This window comes from Amblyomma americanum, chromosome 11 (genome assembly GCF_052857255.1).
Source record: "Amblyomma americanum isolate KBUSLIRL-KWMA chromosome 11, ASM5285725v1, whole genome shotgun sequence".
Classification (NCBI taxonomy): Eukaryota; Metazoa; Arthropoda; class Arachnida; order Ixodida; family Ixodidae; genus Amblyomma; species Amblyomma americanum.
This window is the reverse complement of record NC_135507.1, coordinates 51,050,437-51,074,257: the sequence shown is the minus strand read 5'-3', so window position 1 is coordinate 51,074,257 and position 23,821 is coordinate 51,050,437. Positions and strand designations below refer to the sequence as shown.

The window sequence follows — 23,821 nt, the reverse complement described above, 5'->3', positions numbered from 1 at the left end:
ATGGTAATAATTATGTTCTTCCAAGGGGCCATACGGATACAGTAAGCAACCAGTACCAAATTTTGCAGTGAAAGCTGCAGCCCGATCATTTTCTGTAGCCACTGCTTTATCAGTCGTCAAGGCTCACGCACAGTCTATGCACTGGCTTTTTTTTTTCAGTTCTGTTCTAGCTATGTAGCCAGAGATATAATAAATTAACATCTCATGGTTTTTTCCTGTCACACAGGCACTGTGGTCCGAGGTACATAATACTTGTACGTGGAGCACAAGAGACCAATGCAGTTTCTGCATCATTGAGCGCTCTTTTATTAATTAGGCTGTCTAGTACAGCCAGCATACTCTCGCTGCACGGTTGTTTCTTAGGCACCGAAACTAAGGAAGTGATCACTTCTGGTGCACAGTTTCCCGATGGTGGTACTCGTTTCGCAAGATTGTACAGTGTGAGTGCATTAACAGTGACCAAAAACTGAGCGGCCTTCGGATGGCCATAGATGATTGCCGAACAATGCTAAATACGCTTTCAAGCCTGTCTTGGCTCAAGTTTGCAGTCATAAGATACTTAAAACCAAGTGTGCTCTGAATTGAAACATGGAGTCCGTCTGCTGAGCTGTTGCTCAAAAACCTGCCGATTGTGGCCTGTGCATTATCTTCCCACTTTGTGAGGTGTTCAAGGAACTCCCTTAAAAATGCAAAGTTTGGTGACTGCGGGTATAATGCTGCTTTTGGCACATGCACAGTCTTTATCCTGATAAGCTTATTCATTCTTTTTACAAAAGATTGAGTTGCTTCCACGAAGTCATAAGAGTGTCCTAACTGGGTGCAATAAATAAAAAGACCTCTAATTATATCATCCCCAAATAGCTGAAATGCTGCTGGAGCAACTCTCATTTTCTCAAAAGATTGGGGTTCAGGTGCATGCTGGTGATCATCGGCATGGCTTCAAGCGAAACACTCTGGCTATTCATTTTCCAAGCTTCTCGGATCGGTTGAATGTGCACCCGATCCTCAGGTGTGTTAACCTTTCACCTACAAATGCATTTCGCACATTTTTAACTAGGTAGCGGATATCCGACAGAAAGTGCAGATGGCGCGTTGAGCTGGCAGGATGTGGCGCTTGTCATGCTGTTTAGACATGATGCGATCACACATCCATAAGAACATGCACACCAACACACACGCAAGTCAGCGTTCATGGATTTGGCAAAAAAACACCAGTATTCTGCGCTCGCGACCAAGAAGCAGCGTGCAACACTTCCGCAGACACGGCACAACCACTCCTGCAGATACGATGTTCCGAATGTGTGCAGCGCCCCCTGCGCATTCATCCGAGGCACGGCCAACTGGTTAAGAAGGGAGCTTCGCGCTAACGGCAGACTAGCAGGTATTTCTGGGGACCCTAATATTTGCACATGGCAGGGACAGCTGCCCAGTTGGTGCCAGTTGCCTTCTTTATCATCCTTGCAGACACAATGTGCCAGTCAATCAGACCCGTGCACTTTCTCAATTCTTGTAGCCATCGAGTGCAACCAGTACGACATCGAATGATGCACTCGGCAGTGGCAAAGAGAAAGACGAAGCTCAAGCTCGCACGCTCCTGGGAGCCCTCTCCACACGCGCACCATTCTTTTCACTTTTTTCTTATGTGTGGATGCAGGACAATTGCGATATCAGGAAACGGGACTTTGCATGCTGGGTGGCTAGTTTTTCTAGCACAATCTCCCCATCTCCACTGTCCTTCAATAGACCCAATGTTACCTGATCCTGTCTTATTTGTGCACAACCATTTGACTACTTTAGTGACCCATATTGCCAATGGCATTGCCCTTGTCTTGACAGATACATCTGAATTTTGCCTATGCTTAGTTTCCTCATATGCTTTTTGGCTACCTCCATTCTTTGCTCGATTCTATGCATTTGCATAGCAGCAAATGTTCGTGTTCTTGTGGGCCGTTTTCGGTTATAGAATATCTGATACGGGTCCCATTTGAACCCGAAATATTGTTGGAAATGTGGCGGAGAGTTTGAAGGTTGCTTCGCTTCCGCCACCGGTTGGCCCGGTATTGCACTGCCTCCGGGATCGGCCTGGGACATTATAGTGCGCGTCTTTTCTATCCTATCTTTAAACTCTCCTACTTTCAGCACGTGGTAGCAATTGTGGCTCAGCTTGAGCCAGTAGGCAGGCCTGTGCACTTTCCTTTTCATTTTTCCTGGCAACAACAGAAGAATAAGCTATTTAGCAACATTGCTGTTTTACACTTACACTGTTCTGTGTCTACATTTCCATGCGTTTGAGTTTAGCTGTATTTACCTGCAATACATGAGATACTGCTACAAAAAAAAAAGCCACGAATTAATGTCAAGCTTCTCTGAACTCTGCAAGTAACTGATGGCACCTTGGTGCTAGAGAAAGAAAATTTGCCTGCTACAAAGGCAGCTTCAAAACACCTTAGCCATTCCCATACTAATGCTGCTAATTACTCACTAGTGCTTACACACATGACGAGGGCAAAAACACCCATGCAGAAGTGCATTAGAAGATTCGAAAAAAGGACAGAAAAGAAACGCTACATGAAGCGCAAAAGAGCCTTTATAACAGTACAAAAATCAATGCCAACACACATCACAGCCTGGCCACATGAAATATGGCAAAAACAAAAAATGCTGAGCAAACCCAATCATAAATCACAGCACCGGAAATTCTTACATTAAAAATGTCGAAGAATGCCATATAGTTGCATGCTTCAAGAAAGCTTCATGGTATACTCTGCGACCATTAGGGCTTAATCAACAAATACAGAAAAAATTCAACTGCATTTGAACATCCCCAATTCTTCCAGCAACAAGTAATACTTAGGGCGTAGCTAGCTAGAACCCACAACTAGCCTCTTGCACTGCTTATAGTAAAAATGGTCCAAAATGGAGCAGTACGTCGAGTATGAATGAGAAACTAAGCGCTGCACAGCGAGCAGCCAGAAGAAAAGTGTTCTAGCGAACCAACATGTCGGAAATGGAGGCGTTAACCAATGTGGTAGAACTTTCAACCGGTTCTTCATATCAATTTTTTCGAGCAGATGGCAGACAGAATACTTGAAGCTTAAAAACAATCACATTACGACACTTTTTTGCACCAACCATCCTACGACTAGCATCGGAAAACGCAGCGCACACAAATGCAAACCAAGTTTTACAAGTATCTTGAAGCTCTACTTGCTGGTAACAGTTGTACACAGGCCTATACCTCCAGGTGACCCAGAAAACTGGGAACATGCAATGCCACTCAATCAAGCTGGCTATAAGTTCATCAATAAAAAACTATTTCCACTTGTGACGAACAGCTAAAAACGAGCTACTCCAAAGTTTACCGAGACAGGCTGCACACAACACAACTATGCATAATGCCCTTAGGACTCTGGGTCTCCAACTGAGTTATCACCTCAGTGAGTTGAGGAGCAGCGACCAAAATTGAGAGAACTGGTTGCAGCCGTGAAGAAGCAAGCCTCAGCAAGCATCGCTGAAGAAGTGCAAAGGCAAGTCACTGTTGTGGACGGCAGCAGAGGCAAGCGCGTGCACTGTATACACTGGCTAAGGCGCAGTCAATGACGAACTGCCGCAGCTTTCCATGCTGGCTTAAAGGGACCCAGAAAGGGGGCCTGAATAAAGGTGCAATGTGTCTGGAATGTTAAAAGACGACGGTTCATAATTATCCCCCCCCGCAAGAATTTTAATGCATTTTGTGGAAGCTGAGTTATATGTAGAAGAAATTTGAACTTCCGCATCTTTCCCTCTCCTCTCGCACGCCAAAACGGCGGCGCTCCTCCGTCGGCCCCTTTCCTACCTCCGCCGGCTGTGGCGCACGCAGAGTGGCCGCGGTAGTGCGTGAAGTCTGAAAGAATTTGGCGAATTTACCCCGACTGCCGACGTCATTTGCAAGATGTGACGTCGTCTGCCAGGTTTTCACGCAAAAGCCCGGCACCGCGCGTCGCCGCTAGGTGCGAAAGCGGTAATTTTTAAAAATTCATTGTAAATTTCCCACTCGCTTTTGAGGTCTCTTATGCGAAATGGAAGCTCGGTGGCCTGTACTCTACATAGTGCAAACATTTTAAAGCCAAGTTTAAACACCCCTTTCTGTGGCCCTTTAAGTGCTAACACTTGTGGCTACAAGACTATGTATCTCGATTGGACCATTTGTTTTTTCTTAATACGATGCAGGTAGTATGTGTGTAAATGTGCGACATGTGGCTGGCATAGGAAATGAGTAGGAAGGCATGAACAACGAGCAAAACGAGGAAACCAAAGGCTGTTGTAGCGTGCTCGTTGAAAAACCGCCCAGGCTTTCTTGCTTCCTCTAACAGCCCGTGGCTGGCTGGCAGTACCGAGCTCGCCTACTTGTGCTTCTCCAGCATCTGCTTGATCATGTCCTGGTTGGCACCGGAGATTTCATCAACCTAGAAAAGCGCACGCAAGAGTGATTAGTTCTCTTAGCACTAACAAAGCACCATTTCTCACTCAAAGATAGCCCTCAGTACTTCTGTTAAAGGAGAGGCCACATTTGACCTCAAGTTCCAGTTTTTATGTGCAGAAGCCTGCATGCATTCCTTCGCAATATCTAACAAGTGTTCACTCAGACTCACAAAAGTTTGGTCGACCTATGGGCTCACTCAAATTCAGACTCTCACAGGCTCAGGCTTACTAACTCGTCTGGTTCACAACTCATTTGGACTCCGAACTGCAACTCATCAAGGGTCAGCCACTTGTAACAACTTATGACCAACACTTCCGGTGCATGAAAAAGCAGCAGCTGAGGTAATATATGTGGGCCAACAGGAAATCTGGACACTCCCGCCTCAGACGTGGTCTAAAGGAGAACTGTATCGAGGTCCAATTGATACCTTGCCGCCACGTTTTCTGAGCTCTGCTACCAGACCGTGGCAACAGCGGCTGTCGGCTGTGCATCAGCGCGCAGTTTTAGAAGCCGAATGGCACATCGCTCGTCTTTCTTTTTTTTAGAAGGAGACACGTCACTCCATTCCAAATGTACGTTCCTCTTGCTACCGTTCATGTGGTCCTGTGCACCAAAAATGCGCGCTCATTACAGGTTTCCTGTTCATGTACTGAAGTCTCCTTACACGGATGCCGTCGCCTGAGGAGGCTCCATCGCTACCGCGTAGCGGCTGTGAAGGACGCCGCAGAAGGCCTTAATATCCTCTTTCATCCGGCATAGTTAGCTGACAGTGATCCAAAACAATACGCCTGAAGACGGCCAGCGTGCAAAATAAGTCGCAAAAATGAGGAAGCTGAGATTGATGAGTGGAATGACAAGAAAGAACAGAGTCCGGAACGACCACATATGACCGAGTAAAAGTCGGATACTGAAAAAAAAATTTTTAGAATGAAGAATGATGGTACGATCATGAAGACAGGAAGGGCGAGAAATGCATTAAAATTTCAAACCCGTTTTGAAGCCGGCTCGGCTCCATCAGGGGTGACTGGGGGCAGTAGCTAGCATCTAAGAATGAAGGGGAGGAGAAGGTCAAAGGAACGAAAGCTGTGATGTGAAAGGCATGGGGTAGGGTAGGGGGAGGAGGGGGTTACGGCTATGAGTCAGGTTGTGGCACTGTGAAGAGGCGGTCAATGGAGACTTTTTTTCTTTTGAGTTGCAGAGCGAAGTCCCTGGGCATAATATACTGGAGGCAGGTTTCCTTTTGTGCGGTTGACGTTGTTCGGCGTGGTTTGGATGTGCCAGGATTCGAGAAGGAGCCTTTTGTGGAAATTTGTTTCGGTTCCAAGGGCGCTGGTTTCGGCGAAATTGATTCTGTGGTCTGAGGCTTCGAAATGTTCTGCTACAGGATTGCGCTTTCTTGCGAAGTTGCGGACGTTGTTTTTATGTTGCCGAATTCTTTGAGATTTTTGGTTTTCCCTACGTAGCTTGCGTCGCAGTTGGCGCAAGGAATTTTGTAGACAATGCCTTGGGCTCTTTCTTTCCGCGGCCGTTCTTTGGGAACAGGTAGACAAAGCGCAACACCGTTTGTGGGCTTGGGCGCAACGTGGAGACCCCCCTTTTCCAGGATTCGGGCAATAGTTTCGCTGACACCTCCGACATAAGGTAGAGTGACGTATTTTGGTGGTGGCGTTGGTCTTTGTGCATTGATTTCTTAGTGCATGTTGTGTTTTTGAAGTCGCATGGTTTCTTGAATAAAGCTTTTTGGGCAGCCATTCATGATGATTTCTTTGAATATCGTGCGTTGTTCTTTTTTTCTGTCAAGTTCTGTGCTGCAGTGTGTCTCAACTCTTCTGAACAGCGTCTTCAAAACTGATGCTTTATGGACTGTCGGGTGGTTCGAAGCGAACTGCAGAAACCAGCTTGAGTGAGTTGGTTTGTGGTATACGGAGAATTGAAGGGTGTTGTGGTTTTTGCAGGGAGTCTCCAGGTTGCGCGCAAGTCCACAAATCCTGTTGCACTTTGCCTACCTGTTCCCAAAGACCGGCCGTGGAAAGAGCCCAAGGCATTGCCTACAAAATTCCTTGTGCCGACTGCGACGTAAGCTACATAGGCAAAATCAAAACTCTCGAAGAAAGAATTCGGCAACATAAACACGAAGTCCGCAACTTTGCAAGAGAGCGCAATCCTGTAGCCAAACATTCCGAAGACTCAGACCACAGAATCAACTTCGACGAAACCAGCATCCCCAGAACCGGAACAATTTACCACAAAAGACTCCTTCTCGAATCCTGGCACATCCAAACCACCCCGAACAACATCAACCGCACAAAAAAAAACCTGCTCCCAGTATATGCCAAGGGACTTCGCTTTGCAACTCAAAGGAAAATTGGCAGTGGTTTAGCTCTGGTAAAACCTGGCGTGACGCACTAGCTACAGCTGGCCGAGTGGAACCTGCTCAGTTGAATTGCAAAGTCAGTCTTTTGGTGCTCCGTTTCGCTGGGCGTTCCTTCTTCATCTTTGTCCCACTTGACACGGCGCATGCGCGCAGCTGTGGCAGCTCGCTTTCACCGCCGCGCCGCGCTGCCGGCAGAAGCAGCTGCTCCGCCCCACGTGGCTGGTCATGCGACCAACCACGTGACAGCGTGGCGGCGCCGCCACCACCACGCTGAAGGCTCGAAATGATACCGTAATGTAGCTATCGCTACAAAAAAGTCACCATTGACCACCTCCCCACAGTGCCACAACATGACTCACGGCCTTAACCCCCTATCCTCCCCTCCCCCACGCGTTTCGCATCACAGCTTTCGATCCTTTGGCCCCCTCCTCCCCTCCACACTTAAAGACGCTAGCTACTGCCCCCAGTCACCCCTAATGAAGGAGCCGAGCCGGCTTCGAAACGTTGGGTTTGAAATTAGTTTTTTTGGATGGAGATGTGCAGTTTATCATTTATTTTTATTTATTGGATGGGCAATACATGGTACTGGCCGTGGGGCAGGACAAAAGGAAGTAATTAGTCTCCTGACGAGGCCCTGGCACCACTGGGTGCAACAGCAGCGGTTACAAAATACATGTAGACAGTACACATACAACTGGATATAACAATCATCACCGTACAAAAATGCACATGATATATGTGACAAGTTCAAAAAGAAATACATGTTATTGTTAACACTTTGTACACAAATGCAGAAATGAAAACACAATAACTTTGCGATTAGAAATCATTATTCATACGTGTTTGGCCTTCTATTTGAAGTGAACAGAAGTTGTATTCTGAGTTTGAAAGTTCCGACTTCTACATGTTCCTGCGATCTCGAGAATGTCAGGATAATTATTACATAATTTGATGATCAATTGTCTGTTTAGCATAATTTGTCCTTGGTTTTTCTATGACAATGAAAGTCCTACGCCAATTGTAACCAGTATCTCTATCTAGTGACTAACAAATCGACTGCAATTGCTTGATACTTCAGAAAATATGTACGCAGATAATTTCTGTATGTATATTTCGTGACAAGGTCAGATATTTTGTGTTCTCATTATAAGTCTTCAAACCCAACCAGACCGGCAAATCTGTCGAAATGTTTAGTTTCCAATCTAGATAATTAATGATTGGTTGCAAGAAGTTGCCCAGGAGGAGCAACCTCGGTTGCACAAGCCCCACCAGTGGCAGCATCTGCCATCATAGGGCATTCGCTTAGCCGCTGCACCACTGCGCCAGGAGTGGTGTGGGGACTCCCAGGGATCTATGAATGTAAGTAGAGAATGACCAAAGCCACATAAATGGGCGTTAACCCACTGAAGCTATTGCGTCATACCCATAAGGCGGAGCTTAGGTCCCATTTTGCCCCACTTTGACTACTGTCAAATAAAACCTAGTTCTATGCCTCAAAATAATCTGCACTCATTTTAAGCTGTTATTGCCCATTCTTGACGACTTGTAACAGCCATTTCAACCAAGAAGTCTTATTATGCACTACAAACCCACCAGATCAATTAAAACTTTAACAGATCTGAATAAAATGGAAACCAAGTTATTTTACGCCAAGCCAATTACAGCCGCGGACAACAGCCATGTCTAATTCAGCAGGTTGTGCCAATGCCAGTGCTCTGGCCCAAACACAAATATTGATTCTGATACATGGCATCAGAATTCTATTTGCAGCCCATTCTACTGCATGCGCTAAGCGCAGTCCGCTTCCGTCTCCCGACTCTCACCTTTTCTTTCTTTTTGATGAACAGGAACGTCGGCATGCACGAGATCTCGTATCGAGATGCAATTTCCTGGAAGATAAAAAGTGATGCCTCAAGATTGCAAGTGCACAAAGCATAAGTTCTGAACACATGGGGGTAAAAAAGTATCAGTTATGATAAAAACGTTGCCACCTCCTACCCCAAGCAATACTATGCACGTCGACAATGTGGGCATACAGCATGAAAAAAAAAAAAAAAAAAAATGGCTGTGGTTTAGCTCTGGTTAAACCTGGAGTGACGCGAGAGCAACATCCGGCCGAGTGGAACTCGCTTAGTCGAATTGCAAAGTCAGTCTTTTGTCACTCTGTTTCGCTGGGCGTTCATCTTCGTCCCTGGATGTGGATTCACTCCCCCCTCCCACTCGACACGGCGCATGCGCACAGCTGTTGCATCTCGGTTCTGCCGGTAGCAGCAGCTGCTCCGCACCATGTGACCAAGGCCACGGTGCCGCCACGGAGCTCAAGGGGTGCCACACCGAAGGCTAGAACAGCTGGCGTAGTGTAGCTCTCACTACAAAAAAACACCCAGTGGTCCCAATGCGAAATACGTGATAAGCGATTTGGAATGGAAATCGCGTTTTAACCTACTGTCGATTCCAGATATATCGAACCCGGATATATCAAATTATTGCCTATATCGAAAAGTTGTAAAATCTTCTTGGGAATCCCATGCAGAAGTATTGCAAATTTGTTTGGGTTTATCAAACTTCCGTGCGCCCCATATTTGACATATTGAACCACACCCCCACAGTGTGCTTTTCCCATCGCTGCACACCCCTGCAAATGGGCTTCTCCTAATGAGTTTCACAATCTTCCCGAAATCTCATCTCGTGCGTGGCGCTGGCATTGGACACCTCCATGCGGAGCTGCACATGTAAGAGTCACGTGATAAGAACTTTGTGGGGTGTGAACGGAAATGGGAATGGCCATAGGGGCATGTAGGAGCTCAGAAGAGGGAAACCATGCTGGCCACAGGCCCGGCAGGCGCCCAATTTCTGCATGTTGGTTGGCTGACTCCGCTGGCGTAGCCAAAACAAGAGACGCCAGCTAGCTGTCACCAATGTTTTGGTCATTTTGGCTGCCACTGCTGTCGGTGCTGCTTGGGCATATGACTGGTGTGGCACGGCGCGGTGGTCATTCTTTTCGCTTTGTTCGCGAGGCCAATGTGAGTTAGCTTGTGACTTGTGCAGTGCCGTTCATTTTCTTTTCACTTTGGTCGTGTGTCCGGGAGCCATCAACGCGAAAAAAACGCAAGAATTTTGACTTGGCAATAACAGCGGTCATCATTCGATGGGTGGAGGCCGGCGAGAAAAAGTCTGTTGCTGATGCGTTCGGAATTTCTCGCAACACACACGAGTCAAATCCTGAAGAACAAAGCAGGCGTTAAGCCGAAGGCAGCACAATCCAGTCGCCCTGGAGCGTGTCATTGTACACGTGCTTCGACCTACGACAATGCTGAGAAAGCTTTGTACACATGGTTTTTAGAGATGTGCCAGAAACATCCCCGTTGATGGCCTGCTGCTCATGGCGGAAGCAAAATGGTCTGCTGTAGCCTTCGGAGAAGAGAACTTCGTTTGGTTTGTTTAGAGGGGTTTAACGTCCCAAAGCGACTCGGGCTATGAGGGACGCCGTAGTGAAGGGCTCTGGAAATTTCGACCACCTGGGGTTCTTTAACATGCACTGACACCGCACAGTACACGGGCCTCTTGAATTTGGGCTTCCATCGAAATTCAACCACCACGGCCGGGATCGAACCCACGTCTTTCGGGTTAGCAGACAAGCGCCATAACCACCGAGCTACCGTGGCGGCCGGACAAGAGAACTTCACCAGTGGTGCTGGTTGGCAGTAGCGTTTTAAGAGTCGCTACAGCATCGTCAGAAATACCCTCTCAGGTGAAAGAGAGGCGAAAAGCAGCACTGACACGGGGAAGTGGCTGTCCGAAGAGTGGCCAGAGATTTGAGATAGCTTTTTGCCCTAGCAAATATTCAATGCAGATGAGAGTGCATTGTTTTGGCAAATGCTGCCATATAAGATTCTGCACCTGAAAGACAGTGCATGCCATGGTGGAAAGAACAGCAAAGTGCATGTCTCAATTTTGCTTGCTGCAAATATGGATGGGTCATGCCAACTGCAGCCACTGGTTATCAGCAAAAGCAGTCGCCATGCTATTTCAAAAACACGAAAGGCCTCCTGGTTCGATAGCCATTTAATAAGAAGGCTTGGATGACATGCGATCTTTTACCATATGGCTCCAAACATGGGATGCTGAAGTCAGGCCGCAAGGTTTGTCTTCCTCTAGACAACTTTTCAGCCCATCATGTCGTCTGCCAGTTGAAGCAGATCGTCAAATTTCTGCTGCCAAATACAACAGCGAAACTTCAACCTCTCGATCAGGGCATAGTGAAAGCGTTTAAGGTTGGTTACAGAAGGCGACCTTCGGTTGAGAATTGAACTCAAAGTGCACCTCCTCAGAGCTATACAGATGCTGGCTGGTGCCTGGAATGATGTGAAGCAAAGCACAATCGTGAACTGCTTCCGCAAAGCAGGGTTTGTGGTGGCTTCAGACGACAGGTGTCTAGACACGGGAGACGACGGCACTGGATGCCTGGACAGAGAGTTTCGCGAGCTCTCAGTGTTCGCAGGTGCTGTCACAGGTAGCATAACAGCACAAGATTTTGTCAGTGCTGACGACGATGTGCAAGCCATTGCAGATCGTGCTGATATGCTGATTGTGGCTGACATCACGGATACTGAGGAAGCGGACCCGAGCAGTGGTGAAGATTTAGGCGAAGAGACACAGTCGCCATGCACTGCAGCTGAACTTGCATCCGCATTCAGTGCCATTCGTCGCCGTTGTGGTGCAATGAAATGCACTGGAGTTTCTCATTTCGATACCATCAAGCTTGAGGACAGCTTGATGAAGTTTATGGTTCAGAAGAAGAGGCAAGCTAAGCTCACGGACTTTTTTCTTGCGAAATAAAGTGCGGTGATCGTGGAGCTGTGCTTTCGTTTTCTGTGGACTATGGAGGAGCAAATTGGCAAGTTCCCACTTGTCACGATCCCAGGGAAATTGTCTGAGATATGTGCAATTTTGAAATAGGCATCTAATAGGCGTATTTAATATTTCAAATTATCGATATATCTAACCTTTTCGCGACCCCCTTCGAGTTCGATATACCCAGGATCGACTGTATATTAAAAATAAACACCGCCACTTCTGAAACAAGCAAGGATAAGAGCAGGGCACAGGTCTTCCTGTGACCTCCAATTGCCTGACCATTGCACCTGCTGCCCCACATCAGATCCACATCAGAACCTCGACCACCAAACATAACTGCTTGCCTTGACTGTTTCCTGCATGTTTACTGCTCTGAAGCAATCAGCATGTTCGCTGGTTGTTTCTGCTTTCGTGTTTGGTTGCCTTCCTTTACTATGCTAGCTTCAGGACACCTCAATCACTATGTTGTGTTATCACAAACACATGACATAGATAATATGTTTTTACATGCAGCAGAGAACCCACAATCGCAAGCGAAAGCTGGTCAGCCCACTCCTCCGAATTTGAAACTCTCTCTCTCTCCTCTGTGTCGTGTGCCTCCGCATGTTGGTTAAGAGATGGTTACTGGTTAGTCTTTCAGATGTCACGCAACTACCATGGCTGCGGCCCGTCAGCCGACCGTGGGCCAAAATGGTTGTGGCTGGCGGAGCATTGTCGACCTTTGAGCATGCAAAAAGTGACGAGCGGAGAAGGCAAGGCGCAAAGACGCCGAAATTCAAATTTTAACTACAAATTACTCAGCTTCTAACAAATGCATTAAGAACCACTTGCTGGCGGATATTCGTGAAGCGGCGTCCCTTAACATCCCAGGCATACTGCAACTGTATTGAAAGCCCATTTCAGAGCCGCTTTAACATGGGCTCCCTTTCTCTTTCTCTGCACGAAGGCATTTTTGAGCAACAGCTGTACTGCCTGCATTATTAGGGCTTCATGTCAAAGCATGCATGCAAAACTGCAATGCCCAAGTGGATGCGCCGCGTGAAAAACTGGGTGCATGACCGGATGTAGCAACAAGGAGAGACTACCGCAGTACCCCTACTGATTGCTCAGCCAACCAAGCAAGGAGAGGTGTAGGACTTTCGGCTTTTCAATTTGTAAAACCTGGCGGACTTTTTTTTTTTAACGTTTATTTCCAGGTGCGGCTTTCGATTTTTGTCAACAAACATAATTTTGCATGTATGAAATTTCGCTGAAACATATGATGCCCCTGTGCAGCCAAAAGCGAATTAAAACTTATACTTGGCCTTCTTTTTCAGAAGAAACAGTTAATGCATCAGTAATTAACATACAAAGGGTTGTATTAAGAGCTAGCTTTATGGAAGAAATCAAGAAGTCACAATATCACTCAGGTCTCACCTCATTTTCATCAACGTCCACCTTGAGGAACACTACCTCTTTGTAGATTTCAGACTGTTGCTGCAAGGGGGAACAAACAAAAACACATAAGGCATAAAACAGACACTGATTCATTGGTTGTTTAGATTTTCTAGTGTACAGCTGCGACTGCTGTTCTGAAACGTGAAATGTCCGAATGCATCTGTAGGAAAAAACTGAGCATTTTCATATAGACAATGAGGGCGTGAAATCTGTTTGAAAGTTCACCACTCTTCAAGCTGCGAAAAATTTGAAAGGTTATCCCCCCTTCAGGTGCTGCACCCCCATTTGTACACACAGCCTGAACATTGCCGCATCCTCTTATACCAGGCTCAAAGCTCACTAATGCGGACACAATAAAAATGCTTTTAAACGTGAAAAATCTTGACTAGGGTCACCTCAAGCCAAGCATGTGGAATGACTGCAAAAAATGTTTGAAGAGGGAAGGGACACTTCTGTGCTTTATGCTGGGTTTAGCATTGCTCTGCTGACCGCATTAAAATGCCTGAAATGTGCCAATTTGTTTGCATAAACAGCTACTTACGACGGGAATTGCTCAGGAATTCCGTTAACTTAAGACAACCGAAGTTAAGATGAATTCTCGAATAAGATGAAGAAAGTGAGAGTGAGATCATTTGGTTGGTTCCCTATAAGATTCAATATTTAAAAAATCAGCTTTAAATGAACTGTTTTGCACTGAATTCGGTTGAGGCGAACTTTCACAGCAGCTGCAAACCACGGCGACCCCTCATAACGGCACTCACAGGGCATCTGCGCGGCACTGTTGAGAAAAGGGAAAAAATATATATAAAACGCTTCTGCACAAGAAAGCGCATTTTGACACGATAGTTTCCGCGCACCTTCAAGCTGTTGTGCGGGGAATTGACTTGCAAGGAAGCTTCCTTGCCAATTGCAAAAAAAGGCTGGGCCCCTTCACTCCTGCCTGTGTGAGGTGCAGGGATGCCAGATCGTGGCACCATGTGCATGTCACATGCTGCGTGTTGCCACCTTTGGCCTAAAAGGAGAGTAGGCGTGGAGTAGACCTGCTTGTCGACTGAGGCTTAAACAGTTGAGAGCTGAATTTATAACTGATACAGCGTCACGATACGCGTGGAAATGGATTGAGATATTGGCTCTTTTTAACTGACACAGCGTCACAATACGCGTGGAAATGGTGCGATATTGGCGCCACAAGGGCACTGTATGCTGCAGACGGAATGGTGCATGGTGTACCTGCTTGTACAGTTGATAACAGCTACACCGCAGAAGGAGCGAAATAGATACACAGCGACGAAGCTGGGCACCTTCAGAGCACCCGGAGCTTCAAAAATTAACACAAAAAACAAATAGCAGTCGCTAAAAAATAAACAAGAGATGGTGAAAAGAAGAAAACTACACCAATCCTGTCTTCAAGTAAAATAATGTGACTGTTTCATGCCCTCACTGTTAAACTCACTTCATACATAGTGCCATATACCGAGTGCTTCAGGGAAGACTGTAATTTTGAAAAAAAAAAAAAATTTTTTTTTGAGGTAAAAATATGTTTTGCGGCATTTTATTGCCAGGGGCATTGTATTGCCAGGGTTGGCGGACATCAGAAAAACGATGAATAACCTAAATAAGATGGTTAACTAATTTCCAATAATCCTTTATTTCCCAGAACAAAAAGGTACATCCTGGAGAGGCTTAAGGGACAACTTGCCGGTTTTTCTTTTGTTTCTTGCATTTCGGTTTCCCATGATTAGGTGCATGTAAAACCGCGCCCTGTTGAAAATAAACTCAGTTGAAAGTCGGCGCTTTTTTCTCTGAATGCGTCTCACGGTGTATTCTTTGCATTGTCTGTTCTGAAGTTAGCAAACCCCTATGTCATCATTTCTGCTTCTTGAGGGTGGAATGCAAACATCAGAAGGTTCTCGGTCTGAAGATGTACCATTTTGGTGCTTGCACAACTGAGCATAACCTGTTGTATGAATCTTGCACACAATTGGAGAGGAAAAAATTTGTGCCAAAAAAAGCAGATGTAAACACTAAGGCAGCACTTAAAAAAAAAACACCTAGAAAAACTCCCAGTTCTTATTCTTACTAAAGATCGATTAACTATTTTTTTTCCTAGCTATCCCGATATTTGTTCGGCAGCAAAAAAATTTACCGAACATAAAATCGTGTTTAAATATCGAACACTTTATCCCACATCCCTCAATGCAAACTTGCGACACCAAGACCGAAAAAGACACATCCCCATACAGAAGGAAAAGGTGGTGTGGCCTATCCTCAAAGATTTAGTTTTGTGAGGTTTAATGCCCGAAAGAGACTCCAGTTAAGAGGGACACTGTAGTGGAGGGTTCCTCGTAATTTCGACTACTTGGGGTTCCTTAATGTGCAGCGACATCGCACGGCACACAGGCTTTTAGTATTTCGCCTCCATCAAAATTTGACTGCCGCGGCCAGCATCGAACCCGCGTCTTTTGGGTCAGCAGCCTGCTTATTCGTAGAGACACACTCTCAAAAACTGCCGGAGGCAGCAATAGGTGCTTTTCATATTCTTTTAAAGTCTTCTAGCTCATACAAGGTAAAATTATCATCCAGCTCAAAGAACTTGAGCTATGCGAGTTTTAAAGTTGCCACTCTAGGAACAGGGATACAAATGTTTCCCCCAATTATGGAGTGGCAACTTCAAAACCCCATAACTCAATTTCTATGATAAGATAATTTTAACCTTATGGCACTTCTTGGTCTCAAAAAAAAAAATAATGCCATGCAGTTAAGCGAACAAAGCTTTGAGGTTTGTTCACTGGCTGGTGCAAGCGCTTAAGCAAGTTCCTTCCAGCAAAAATCCTTAAATGCTCTCCAAAAGACTTGCATAACATGTTGCATAAGTGCACGAGTACTTGGTTCACATGAAATTAAATGACATACTTAGAATCAGCACACAAAAATACATGTTCCCTGAACGCTGCATAATTATGGCCATTAATAATTTTTTCTTTAAAGACCGCGGTCTCCCTTTAAGGAAGATGACAACATCAGGGAATAGTTTGTCGTAGTTTTGTCCAAGCACTCATGACTGCCATTGAAGTCTACGAGAGTTCAATCATGTCACATTTTCTGCCAAATCCAGTTTCAGCGACTGCCTTATTCACTACATGTAATCCCATTTCATTTGCACACCTTCCCGTGCTCTTCCATTTTTACGCATTCATTTCTCCGCTGTAAATTCTTGGGCAAGTTTTATAAGTTCTTGCACAAATGAACAGACCTCCAAGTTAGTATGGCCACATGAAAAACTTTACAGCACCCAGAGGCCCCATTTTTAGATGTTGTCAATGCACTTATGTGTAGCATTTTCTGAAACTGTTCCTGCACACACTTGCCTACAATCACTGGAGCACTAACAGAACAAAAAACAGAAAAAAAGTGGAAAACCTTGAATCAGCTCATATGGCAGATTACGGATCACAAATGACAAAGGGGACTGCTATGCAAAGACATCCATGTTAAATGCTGATTAATGTCAAGAGGCAGCAGCTCAATCTTTGCTAAAATAGCCTGTGCAACTGGCATAATGGTATAACTATTAGCTTTTTACTTCTTTATCGACCCCCCGAAACACCGTCTGCTTATGTTCATTTACCACTCCGTGTTAAATCTTGAGCCTTTTCAAATCCCTGCTCTTTATTTCGTCCGACTGCAACCACTGCTGTCCCACCCTGATGGAAAGTCAGCAGCTGTTGGCCAGATTTGTTCAAACAGCGTCATGAATGGCAAGTGGCTTTGAAAGCAAACGGATGCAGAAAGCAGGCTGAGCAAGCCTACAAGCCATGCACTTAACCGAACAGTCATTAAAAAAAAAAAAAAAGACAGCCGTCACTAGGTGCCAACTGCTTTCATGCACCACGGCATCTTTCGTTGCTGCTGCAGACCTAATTTCTCACACTTTTAAAAAGGCAATGCACTGCGTCAGAACTCACAGCTGGTGAAATGAGAAACAGGCACTTTAATGTCGCCATGGCATGAAAGCAGCTAAGCAAATGGTCCCAGAGTCAACACAATCGTCCGTCTAAGGCAGTCCGACAGTCGAGTAAGAGTAGTCAACGGTTACTGTGCACAGCATGCCTGCTGTAACTGTGGCTATAAAAATGCTGCCTGCCGTACAAGCACTTGGAGCAAGCTGCCAGACCTTTAGGAAGGGCTCGATCATCTTGCAAGGCCCACACCATGTGGCAAAGAAGTCCACCACCACCAGCTTTTCACCGGCATCCTCCAGCCTTGTGTCGAAGTCCTCCTACATGTTTAAAATAACAAGGTGTGAACAAGGAAACAGCATATGCTTTGCAACAGAACTCTATAAAGCACAATTTCAATGAAAAACTAAATAAATGATGGACGCTAAACCGAATGAAGTGAAAACGAAAATGAAAATTGGTTTTTGGGGAAAGGAAATGGCGCAGTATCTGTCTCACATCTCAGTAGGTGTAGGGATAAAGGAGAGACTGAGAGAAGGAAGAAAGAGGTCCGGAATAATTTCGACCACCTGGGGATCTTTAACATGCACCAACATCTCATAGCACACGGCGTTTCGCCTCCATCGAAACGTGGCTGCCGCGGTCAGGTTCGAACCCAGGAACTTCAGCTCAGCAGATAAGCGCCCTAACCGCTGAGCCACCGCGGCAGGTAAGAATAAAGTGAATGCTTCAGTAATGGATGGCTCCGACTTGCTTGACTAACCAGGCTACTTCAGTGCCCTTTCGATTATTCTGCACGAAAAAAGCTATCAAACTATGCTCTCCAAAATCATATCAGTTGAGCCACTGTGGCAGGTACAAGTTTAGCATTATACTGCAGGAGCTCATGCATGTGTGGGGAAAACATGGACTTAGACTAGCATTACTGCACAGAGGCTTGGCCAGCGTAACTGGCAGCCATAAAATGGCACGCTGTGCTTAGCACCCCGAAACATGCTGCTTCAGTCGTTACATGTTTAATTACATTTCATTAACTACCTGCAACATTTGCCTAAACTGGCCGGCCTTGAACATGGCATACGCTCTTAAGTCGGTCGGCGTTCAGATATTTAAAGGGCCACTAAGGAAGACTCCATCCATTTACTGTTCTCAATAAAAATAAGATTATTTGGCTCTCTACAGCTATGTTGAGAATTGACCGGCAGCAGAAGACATTTATTGGTGTGAAAATTGGACCTAAAAAAAACCTGAGTGACGATTATGGCATTCCCTAACGCAAGATTTAAGCGCAGCTTAATATATTGAGGTAGAAAACTTGGACAATGCTTAAGCTACCTTTATGAGCACAATGCGAAGCATTGCTGCTTTCTCGCACAAGGTCTCTAATCTACTGCACTGAGCATACGCCCATCAATGGTGTAGAGCAGCATGGTACAACCCATGCCCAGTTGCAGCGTCCTTTCCCGTGTTTGCTGCTCCCTGTGAGAACACGTAACGTGGCAGTGGTGAAAACCTTATTAAAGCAAAGGTGTTCAGACCCTTAGGGCTCTGTGCCCCTGCATGGCACCACCCTGCATAACACCACGTGCTTCTCATCGCTTCGAGAAGGAACACTGAAGCCACAAAGGACACGCCTTCGTAAAGGGCGCAGACTCCACAAAGGGCCCCCAAAGACGCCCATGTATGTGCTGGTTGATGGTTCGACTGTCGATTCACGGCTGACTCAAGTTGCAACTACCAGTTTTGTGGTAGATTTCGAGCCGATTCAAATATTATCAGCCATGCACCTGCGCGACAATCGAGAGGTCCAAAATCCGTGTGCAAGGAATCGCCTAACTTGTGCAAGGCAGCGTGTCATTTTTCACAAACCCTCCAATGTGTGCCACCCGAAACTGAGGGGAATATCCAACTGCTACCACATCCACCGGCGCCCCGTTCTAAACAGGACAACTTTCTGTAAACACATTTAGGAGTTATCCCCTTACGGAGCGTTCGGGTGTACCCCAGGGTGTGAGACAGATACTGCTCCATTTCCTTTCCCCAAAAAACCAATTTTCATTTTCATTTAATTAAGCAACAGCCTGCGTAAATTTAGTGGCACCCCTTCACCTGCCTCAACCCTATCCTCCTCTTCCACTTTTCACCTTATGCTTCCACCTTTCTCTACTCCACCGCTAAACTCTCAGCCTTTTCACTCTCGCCACTTTTCGTTAGTGCCCTACTTTCATCCTTCGCGTGCTCTTCGCTTTGCTACAGCTCTGCTGGTCATGCCAATGACGATGACGACGACACGCAAGCTAGTAACAGGTGCCCTAGAGCTGCACTCTAAAATCTTGCCGCCAGTCTATTCAAATTCGAGACATCCTTGCCAAGAAGAGGATGGGCAACCACTGTTTTGAAGTAAATAGCGGTGTGCCTGGACCCTGAGATGTGCACCCAAAAATAGGTATCAATGGATCATTTTAGATGCGAAAGCGGCCGGTAACGGCGACACACCTCTATTTCGTTTTTTATTCTCTTCTAGCTCATAAAATTTTAGTTTTCAGTGAAAGTGGTCCCTCTGTTACTAGAACACATTGACATATTGATCGATTCAGGCCAACTCTTATTTCTCCTTAGCGTCTCCTTAAGAGCGGCTGGCTTGAGCACACATTTATATGAAAACTTTGGACATTTTATGTTTTTGCTCAGAACAGACCCATTATTGTGGTAATGTTCTTCCATTCTTACTTTATTCAATACTGCAAACCTTGTACAGGTCCAAGCAGGGTGGGTTAAACGGCAAACAAAACAATAACAAAGTTAATAAACATCAAAGTGTGGCAAAAGGCAATAAAGAATCATTCCAGTCGGTTACAGTGCGAGAAAAAAATGAAAACTTGAATAAATCTGTTCATGGGAAATACGGCGTCAGAGAATTAGGATGATGGTGGCGTGTATATCTCGATGTTGAAAAACAACAGATATGGAGAACGGTTAATAGCTAGATCTTGGTTCCAAAGCAAGAAAGGAAATTCCAAAAGTTAATTTTTTTCTTCACTGTTCATGACACTGAATACCATTAACCTGCATTATTTCAGAGGGTGAGTCATACGTGGAAAATAAACCTTAAAAAGTAAATAAACCTTACAGCTTTTCTCTGTACCTTTTCTAGGCACATGGAACAAAGAGATTCACTCAAGGGCTTAAAAAAAAAAAAATGGAGAGCCCAAAAGAAAGGACAACAGAAGGAGAGTAGCGTGAGCTTACATCCTGTGCAAACAAACAAGCAGCCGCCAAGTCTTAGTGCGAGTGCTGCCATTAGACATACCGCGACGGCAAGTTGGTGGGCTTGGTCAAACATGTGCATCCATGCTGATTCTTACAAATTTACAACGATTAACACTGAGCAATGCCAAGCAAGGGTGTCTCACAGACTGCCTTGACAGTATATATGCCCAGCTCAAAAGTACCCTTAATAAATGTAAATTGTCCTGCACTAGTCTACTTAACACCAAGAAGCTGGTGCTTACCTATTTCCTCGTTTTTTTATGCTCTCACAAGTGACAAATAAGTGGGCTGTTGCCTTCTGACTCCTATAGGTACGCACAGGTGAGTATTCATTCCCATCTAATTTGAGGTCAACTTTATGGCACTGCAGAAATAGCTGTGAGAACAGGCTGTCAGCATTTAGTCATCTGTGCCTGGCTTGTGGGCAAGTGACAAGAGCGCACTTGTGAAACCCATCACTTCATCTTTATTGCTCTCTTTAAATTAGTGCCAGAAAAAAATTGCCCCTGGGTATGGTTTGCCCAATTGCTTTGTAGTTGCATTTACTAATTTATGAAAGTATCCACATAAAGTTGTGTATAATAGCCAGCTCTTTATTTAAGTACAACAAAAAAAAGTGCAGCATGTGCCATTGGCACTGCACAGGATTATGAAGCAGGCAGCACTGGGGATTGGAAAGTGAGTTTAATTCTGCGTTTTCACCCCCAAAATACACTGCGACATTCATCTGATGAGAAAGAAAATCCTTCAGTGATTCAATATGGGAACACTGACATATAAGCAGAATTAGCCAAAGAGCAGAGTCTGAAATAACAATGTTGTGCAGGCTCATTCGTAGAATATGTAAAAGAGAGGTGCACTTTCTGAACAGAAAGGCCACCTAATGCTAACAGCAAGCTGCATCTACCACTGGATGTGTCCACAGAGCTATCCCAGAGTCTTTACAGCTGTCCGGGTAACATCTGCCTGCTTCTAGCCAAATACCAGGCAACTAACGTTTTCCGCCTCAAACGGAAGTTCAATACCCAACCTCTCCACGCAATCACCTGCTTCACCCACGTCCTAGCCGCTCCCAAAGGTTATCTACTAAAGCAGCCCCAAAGGTTCCGTTTCCGGGAGCCACTTCAGGCGGTAAACTGGGTCGCGACGTATCGCGAACAGCGAGCACTAAATATACCTTCGTCGCCTGAGCCGACAAAACCGCGAAGGGTAGACAACGCTGAGAGTTGCGCGGGCGAAGAAAAATTAGACGCGATAATGTGTCGATAACGAAATAGAACCGTGAAGGGTAGACTACGCTGAGAGTTGAGCGGGCGCAGCAAAATTAGACGTGATAATGCGTCGATAATGAGATACTCTTCCAGCCTTTTCTCACGTCAGTATATGTGAAGCAGACAACTGTGGGCGTGCGAAACGCGACGAGTGTCTGGCGAACATGCTTACAACAGCCGGATCCACAAATCTCCGCTTTTGTCCTTGAAACTTCGCACGACACAAAACGCCGCATTGCACACGAGTAAGAAACTGGAAGGCACTGCATGCGAACGAGAAACGGAAGAGGAAAGTCGGGGAAGGAAGAAAAAAATAAAATACAATAGCCGCCAGGAAGTTTTGAAAGGTACGTCTGCCACGAAACACGTCACATCCGATTGAAACTACAAAAGCGAGATGGGTAACTAGTAAAAGAACCAAGGAAAACCACCTGCGCATGCAGCTGGCAAGCGTCCGAATTTTTTTTTTTTATGCGCACTTATTCCGTTCGGGCTGTTTTTCTTCCGGTTTTCCTACTTCATTCGTTCCATCACGTGTCTGGGAAGCCGAGACAAGCAACTAAGCAGAAAAAAAAAAAAGCTCGCTATCGCCTCGCTGTGTTTACAAAGCAGAAATGCGGTTAAATAAATACACTACACGCAATGCACTTAACGCAAACATGAAAGGGATCAAACACCGCTAATAGACTTTCGTCGCGCGCTAGGTGACATCAGGATCGCACCGCGCCAGCTCGCGCTTTGTAGAACGGATGCATGAATGAATGAAACGGTGCCGGGGAGGGGGGCGGCTGCCCGCGAGTCCGGCGCCCGCCCACCCACGAGCATGCGGGGCTGCTATCTAACTCGCTCGTTGAAAGCATTTCCGCACCGGCGTTAAAACAACTGTGGGTCTCGCAAAAAAGACCTCGCATCAAGGGAGTACCTTGCTTGGAAGGCTTTTCTCGTGAAGGCGCTAAACACCTTGGAAAGAGGACGACAGCTAGCCACGGCTAACTCTGGTTAGGCCTACACGCCGACATCGCCACCGACGAAAACCGGCGACCGCTGCGAACGTCCCCCGCCTGATCAAGTCTCACCGGCCCGTAGGGACTCTTACCGTGTTCTCGACGATTTCGATGACCATTTTGGCAGGACGTTAGAGTCAGGTGAGCTGACGAGCTTGTTCCAAACGCAACACGTTGAGTTAGCGAAAGCTACGCACCTACGGGACTCCAGCAAGCAACTTCGGCAGCTACGGGAAGGCGCGGGATTTTTTTCTTTCCTTCGCAAGCGCGGGAAAGGACGTACAGAGCGATTGGTCGAACGTAGGTCACATGGTTCCGGCTTCTCTTGGCCCGGTTGCCACGGCAACAGACGCGGCCGATCATCCGGGTCAAGCACAAAATCGATTCCGTCGGAAGCGAAGTTATACTTCCACTCGCCCCTCTACCCTTGCTTTCCGTTCGACGAGCAAAGACGCACAAACTACGGACAACCGTAAATCAATCCGGGTTGCCCACTTATTTCTCTTGCTCCTTGGGCACGCGAAATTCGCCTTGTTCTGCAGCAACATTAATCTTTGAAGAGGTCAGCCTGCGGTACGTGCTGACGCCGTGGCTGATGTCGCTTTGGTGAGCGGGTATGGTCAGTATCTTTTTTTATTCGTCTTACCTCTTTTTAATATCAACGAAAAAGAAGCAGTAAAGGGGCCACAGATCTCGGGCTTTTGTCCAGAGAATGGATGGCCTCGTGTTTAAAGAGACACGTGTATAAGCCGCACAACTTCGCCGCAGACAATTAATCTACTTACGAAAACGTTTCAAATAGGTCACACCGTTTAGTGGCTATGCCGTTTTTTTCTCTAAATTAGTGGTTTTTGAGGAAAGGAAATGCGCAGTAACTGTCTCAGTTCGGAGAAACCGAAATAATTCTATGTCACGTTCCGGTCAGCCAGTATTGAATGAGTAAGATCTCAAAGTTTCATCACAACCTAATTATGCTGTCGGTTTAGTAATATAGCCGTATGCCTTCAGCCAGCTTTGAAAAACGGAGAACGTCGACACAGGAGCCAGGATCGCCGGTATTGCGATTGCAACGCCACCGCGAAGTATCGTAGATCGCGCGAGGTTCAAACCATCTCTCACGACTTAGTTGTTGGTGTTAGCCTTAATAAAATTATAATAGAGATTAAAAGAAAAAAAAGCAGATGCAG

The 23,821-nt window shown here is 45.9% G+C and overlaps 1 protein-coding gene across 1 annotated transcript; it reads right to left on the bottom strand.

The window, feature by feature from the left end:
• Positions 1-2,569: 2,569 nt before the first annotated feature.
• LOC144110409 (thioredoxin-like) lies at positions 2,570-22,884 on the bottom strand. Its single transcript, XM_077643267.1, has 5 exons — positions 22,727-22,884; positions 17,305-17,409; positions 13,110-13,169; positions 8,660-8,725; positions 2,570-4,445 (listed from the first exon to the last, which is right to left on the bottom strand). The coding sequence occupies exons 1-5, from the start codon at positions 22,751-22,753 to the stop codon at positions 4,383-4,385; spliced, it is 321 nt and encodes a 106-aa protein (XP_077499393.1). The 5' UTR covers positions 22,754-22,884; the 3' UTR covers positions 2,570-4,382.
• Between the last annotated feature and the right edge of the window lie 937 nt (positions 22,885-23,821).

Bases quoted from the DNA above. Each gene is read 5' to 3' on its own strand.
- LOC144110409 (XM_077643267.1), bottom strand. From the start codon at position 22,753: ATGGTCATCGAAATCGTCGAGAACACG. The intron at 8,726-13,109 runs GTGAGACCTGAG...TTTATCTTCCAG, and splicing joins TGGACGTTGATGAAAATGAG to GAAATTGCATCTCGATACGA. The intron at 4,446-8,659 runs GTGAGAGTCGGG...GCGCTTTTCTAG, and splicing joins TCATCAAAAAGAAAGAAAAG to GTTGATGAAATCTCCGGTGC.